The sequence below is a fragment of the Platichthys flesus genome, chromosome 20 (assembly GCF_949316205.1).
Source record: "Platichthys flesus chromosome 20, fPlaFle2.1, whole genome shotgun sequence".
Classification (NCBI taxonomy): domain Eukaryota; kingdom Metazoa; phylum Chordata; class Actinopteri; order Pleuronectiformes; family Pleuronectidae; genus Platichthys; species Platichthys flesus.
Genome location: NC_084964.1, coordinates 19610184 through 19616194, shown reverse-complemented (window position 1 = coordinate 19616194; position 6011 = coordinate 19610184). Strand labels below are relative to the sequence as shown.

Sequence of the window (6011 nt, the reverse complement as noted above, 5' to 3'; positions counted from 1 at the left end):
GTGAAGAATCAAAAAGCATCAAACTTTATTCCAGATGTTTTAACAGGACAAAGATTTGATCTGTGAAACGGTTTTTTTCTCAAACTCACGATAAACAAACGTTTCTGTCACGACATGTTTCTGCTCAGCTGCAGGTTCACGTCATTTATTGTTGTTTTCACAGCATGAGTTGTTTTCCTCTCTGAATATTACATGTGGTCTCCTGCTGAGGGAGGATTTGCCTTGAGTCAATTATATATATATATACATGAAGGACAAAGACCTGCACAACAAAATACAGGAGTACCCTTCATGGACACGTAGAATCCAGATGTCGTGGTCGTGAGGAGCTTGTGTCAGCGGCCTCCTGCAGAGACTGGAAGGTTCTCCTGTGAGGAACGAAGCTGCTCAGGTGACCGGGAGCTTCAGAAGAGAAACCAGGTCAGAAGAAGCTGCTCACGGATCCAGAGCTTCTCAGCTCGTTGGATGGAAACTCGACTGAATATCTGAAAAACCAACGTGAACCACAGGGATTTATATTTTTCATCTCAGAAGCTGGACCAGCTCTTCATCTGTCGACAGTGAAATTAAGTTTTCTGCAATTTAGGATCAGATCAGTTTATAACTGATGGTTTGAACAATGGACTTTTATCTGACTGCTGCTGTTTGGATCCTGATCCTCACACGACACACGGTGAGTTCACAGAGAGAAAAATAGAGCATCTGCAAAAACACAGAGGGAAATAACAACATGATTCTTTGATGAGTAAATTATGATTTGTGTGTTTCCCTGTCAGGTCAGGTCGACTCATCCAGATTGTTCCATCGTTCTTCACCTGCTGAAGGAAGAGAACGAGTGTCAAGAGAAAATCCTGAACGTGGCAGCAGCAGAAGGAGCCAGGAGGAATGAAACTACAGGTTAGTTTGAAGAACACAACATTGTGTGTCTGTCTGTGTGTGTGTGTGTGTTTCTCAGCTGCTGAACCTGTGTCGCAGGTTGTGTGATGGAGTGGGACGGACTGAGTTGTTGGGCGGCTGCGTCCGAGGGGGACATCGTCTCCGTCCACTGTCCTCAGCCGCTGCTGGAGCCTGGAACTCCTCCAGGTAAACAATCATCACTTCATCACTTCATCACTTCATCACTTCATCACTTCATCACTTCATCCCTTCATCACTTCATCACTTCATCACTTCATCACTTCATCACTTCATCACGTCATCACGTCATCACTTCATCACTTCATCACTTCATCACTTCATCACTTCATCACATCATCACTTCATCACATCATCACATCATCACTTCATCACTTCATCACTTCATCACTTCATCACATCATCACTTCATCACATCATCACATCATCACTTCATCACTTCATCACTTCATCACTTCATCACTTCATCACATCATCACTTCATCATATCATCACATCATCACTTCATCACTTCATCACTTCATCACTTCATCACGTCATCACTTCATCACGTCATCACTTCATCACTTCATCACGTCATCACTTCATCACATCATCACATCATCACTTCATCACTTCATCACTTCATCACTTCATCACTTCATCACTTCATCACTTCATCACATCATCACATCATCACTTCATCACTTCATCACTTCATCACTTCATCACTTCATCACTTCATCACTTCATCACTTCATCACATCATCACTTCATCACATCATCACATCATCACTTCATCACTTCATCACTTCATCACTTCATCACATCATCACTTCATCACATCATCACATCATCACTTCATCACTTCATCACTTCATCACTTCATCACTTCATCACATCATCACTTCATCATATCATCACATCATCACTTCATCACTTCATCACTTCATCACTTCATCACGTCATCACTTCATCACGTCATCACTTCATCACTTCATCACGTCATCACTTCATCACTTCATCACTTCATCACTTCATCACTTCATCACTTCATCACGTCATCACTTCATCACTTCATCACTTCATCACTTCATCACTTCATCACATCATCACTTCATCACTTCATCACATCATCACTTCATCACGTCATCACTTCATCACGTCATCACTTCATCACTTCATCACTTCATCACTTCATCACTTCATCACATCATCACTTCATCACTTCATCACATCATCACTTCATCACGTCATCACTTCATCACTTCATCACTTCATCACTTCATCACTTCATCAGTTCATCAGTTCATCACGTCATCACTTCATCACTTCATCACGTCATCACTTCATCACTTCATCACTTCATCACGTCATCACTTCATCACTTCATCACTTCATCACTTCATCACTTCATCACTTCATCACTTCATCACTTCATCCCTTCATCACTTCATCAGTTCATCACTTCATCACGTCATCACTTCATCACTTCATCACTTCATCACGTCATCACTTCATCACTTCATCACTTCATCACATCATCACATCATCACTTCATCACATCATCAGTTCATCACTTCATCCCTTCATCACTTCATCACTTCATCACTTCATCACTTCATCACTTCATCCCTTCATCACGTCATCACTTCATCACGTCCACTGAGGATTCAGATGTTTGGGGCCTGATGCAGATACAGATATTAAACTTCATGATTCATAAGATGCTTTTTATCAAACTCTTATGACAAAGAAATGTTTATTGATTTGATATTTCACAGTAAACTTCTCTATTAATATCCAGACCTACCAACAGGACACTGTTCAGCTGCAGTTTGTGTTCTCAGTCGTGATCAGCAGGAGGTGCTCCGCCCGAGGATGGAGCGAACCCGAGCCTCCGTATCACCTCGCCTGTTTCTCCGAGGATGAGGAGCAGGAGGAGGAGATGAGCCGAGAGGTAGAGAAGAGTAACAAGACTCATTCTCCTCATCTGAAGTCAGCGTTCAATCAGCAGGGAACCAGAAAGATGGCCTGATATTCATATTTCATGTTTCTGCTCCAGAGAAATTACTTTGATGCCCTGAGGTTGATCTACAGCGTGGGTTACGGAGCGTCTCTGGCTGCGCTCTTCATCGCCGTGCTGCTCTTCTGCTTCTTCAGGTTGGTGCTGATGATGATGATGATGATGATGATGATGAGCAGGTTCAATGCCCCCCCCCCCCCCTCTCAGTGTTCTCCTCTGTCTCACAGGAAGCTGCTCTGCACTCGCAACTGCATCCACCTCCACCTGTTTGTGACCTTCATGCTCCGGAGCCTCGCCGTGTTCACCAAAGACGCCGTGTTGTTCGCCGACCGGAGCTTGGACCACTGCACCGTGTCCACAGTGAGACGCTCACACACTCATGGTCATCAGCTGATTATCTGCTTCACCACCGTGCACAGGGATTTTAGAATAAAGGACAAGATGGAGAACGTCTCTTGTACGTTCTACAGCACGAATGAAGGCCCACCACCAGATGACAGGAAACAGGATATGGGTTTTGCCTGTTTGTGTGTGTGTGTGTGTGTGTGTGTGTGTATGTGTGTGTGTGTGTGTGTGTGTGTGTGTGCTCCACATCCATATTTCCTTCTTTTGTGTGGTTCCAGCTCTGGTGCAAAGCAGCCGTGACCTTCTTCCACTTCTGTGTGACCTCTAACTTCTCCTGGCTGCTGGTGGAGGGTCTGTACCTGCAGACGCTGCTGATCTTCACCTTCGTCGAGAGCAGGAGGCTCTTCAGGATCTACGCCCTCATCGGCTGGGGTAGGCTGCGAGTTCCCCTCGTGTTCCTCCACCTGTGCTCGTCTTGATTCTGCTCATCTCACCGAGGGTCTGATTCCACAGGTTCTCCCACGGCCACCATTTTAATCTGGGCTCTGCTGAAAGAGAAGCTGGACAACGAGGGGTGAGACAATATCTAAATGTAAATATACTTACGGTTATTTGGATTAAAATGTGACGCTTGTTTTTGTGTTGCAGGTGTTGGGACGACCTGGACAGCAGCTTGTGGTGGATAATCAAGATTCCCATCCTGCTCTCCATCTTCGTGAGAAACTTCAGTTTATATTTTATATTTACATATTTTAGTCCCTGCAGGATGTTGAATTTACGAGGATTAAAATGACATTTTGGGAATATTTAGAATTTGGGAAATATTTTGTACGGATTAAAGCAGAAGTTCCCAAACTTTTCAGGCCCTGACTCACAAGAATGACTGATTAAATTGAGGTGGTAAAATGCTAAATCTTCAAATAAAACCTGGATTCTACTGTGTAACCTGTGACCCCCCCCCCCCCACCCCGCAGATCAACTTCCTCATCTTCATGAACATCAGCAGAATCATCGTTCAGAAGACGACGGCCACGAACGTGAACCAAAGTCAAACACAACTGTGGAGGTAACACAAGATTATTGTCCAACAAACTGACGCGTCTCCATCTGTGTCCCTGAGCCTCCTGTCCTCTGCCCCCCCCCCCCTGCAGGAGACTCCTCCACTCCACCCTGCTCCTCATCCCTCTGTTCGGGGTCCACTACGTGGTGTTCGCTCTGTTCCCTGAACACGTGAGCGTCGGACCTCGACTCTACCTGGAGCTGGTGCTGGGCTCCTTCCAGGTGACGGGTCCTTCACAGCACATGACCCTCACAAGACAAATCTCTTATGATGCAATAATCATTCAATTAGTATTGATGATTAATCAGAATTACGTAGAAGACTCAATAAAACATTCAAATTACAGAACATGTGACAGCTCAGGATTTACTCCTCGTCTTTGTGATAAAATTAAATTAAATCAATCATTAAAAATAATCGCAATTTTGACAGAGTTCAATGTCAAACACAGAAATGTAATCGAAGTTTGTTTTATACAGTTCAACCATAAGTGTATATTATTAATAATTATAAATAAAATAAAAAAACTACCTCAAGAACTTCGATAAAGAGAATACACTTTATTTTATGAAAAGGCTCTTATCAGCAGATTCTTTTTTATTTAGACTGAATTACTGATGTCAAATATTAGGCCTGCATAAACTATTATTCTCTTCATTATTTAACCAGCTGATTATTCATCCTATAATAATTTAATCTAATCAATATTAGATAACACTGAGAATAATTTCCCACAGATCCACGTTACTTTACTTTGTTTACTCTCACAAAAATAAATCTCAGAAATGAAGAAGCTAAATTTTTTTATTAATCAATAACTGTTCCATAATCAATCAATAGATGTCAATGCAGCACTTGACTCACTTTGACTTTTCATGTTGCAACAGGGTTTGATCGTTGCTGTGTTGTACTGCTTCCTCAACGGAGAGGTGAGCTCTATTAATAGTTGTAATTCACTCACTCATTCACTCACATGAAAGTTACCAGGAGTGTAGTTATGATGATGATTGTGCTCCAGGTGCAGAATGAAATCCAGAGCTGGGTGAGGAGCTGCCGACCGGAGACGAACACGAACGTCGTCAATCTGCCGACACAAGAAGACGTTCCTTAAATCAGAGACACAAACTCTTCTTCTCTCACGTTGTCGGTTCACTGTTGTGTTTTTGTGTCGATTCACTTGTTGTGTTGATATGAAATGATTTGTCAAGTTTTCTTTATCGCTTGTTGACAAGATCACGATCCTCACTAAACTAAACTCACCGAGGATGTGACAGATTTATTTGACCTTATATCGATTTAGAAGATTCATCATTTCTATTCTCCAGTGCTTCTGCAAAGACGCATATGTTTTTCAACTTTATTTGTGAATTTCTAATTATGGTTTTGCAGAGATCTTATTAAAACAATTTGGTGATAAAGTGACATGTTCTCTGACCTTCTAGTTCTCAGTGTGTCTGTCTGGTGTCATTTCTTCTTTGTAAAGCATTTAAAACAATGCTGAGAAAATAAATGATTAAATACACAAGTTTATTATTTGTTGGTTGGGCAGTTTACCGCGAGAGACCCCCCCCCCCCCCCCCCCGCGATGCTCTGACTTCCACCGCCAGCAAAGGAGGAGTTAAACAACGGTCCCCAACATGGAGAGGGGACCCCTCCCTCCTCTTTTCTCTGCTCTGAATGGTCTAA

The 6011-nt window shown here is 42.8% G+C and overlaps 1 protein-coding gene across 1 annotated transcript; it reads left to right on the top strand.

Moving 5' to 3' along the window:
• Window positions 1-619: 619 nt before the first annotated feature.
• ghrhr2 (growth hormone releasing hormone receptor 2) lies at window positions 620-5579 on the top strand. Its single transcript, XM_062378794.1, has 13 exons — window positions 620-673; window positions 777-871; window positions 971-1083; window positions 2745-2854; window positions 2960-3057; window positions 3148-3280; window positions 3544-3697; window positions 3779-3839; window positions 3914-3980; window positions 4240-4331; window positions 4417-4546; window positions 5213-5254; window positions 5344-5579. Exons 1-13 carry the CDS (start codon window positions 620-622, stop codon window positions 5434-5436), a joined length of 1242 nt encoding a protein of 413 aa, XP_062234778.1. The 3' UTR covers window positions 5437-5579.
• Window positions 5580-6011: the final 432 nt, after the last annotated feature.

Excerpts from the sequence above, each read along its gene's own strand:
- ghrhr2 (XM_062378794.1), top strand. The coding sequence starts at position 620 with ATGGACTTTTATCTGACTGCTGCTGTTTGGATCCTGATCCTCACACGA. Across the intron at positions 3,698-3,778 it reads CTACGCCCTCATCGGCTGGG|GTTCTCCCACGGCCACCATT; the intron begins GTAGGCTGCGAG and ends CTGATTCCACAG. Across the intron at positions 5,255-5,343 it reads ACTGCTTCCTCAACGGAGAG|GTGCAGAATGAAATCCAGAG; the intron begins GTGAGCTCTATT and ends ATTGTGCTCCAG.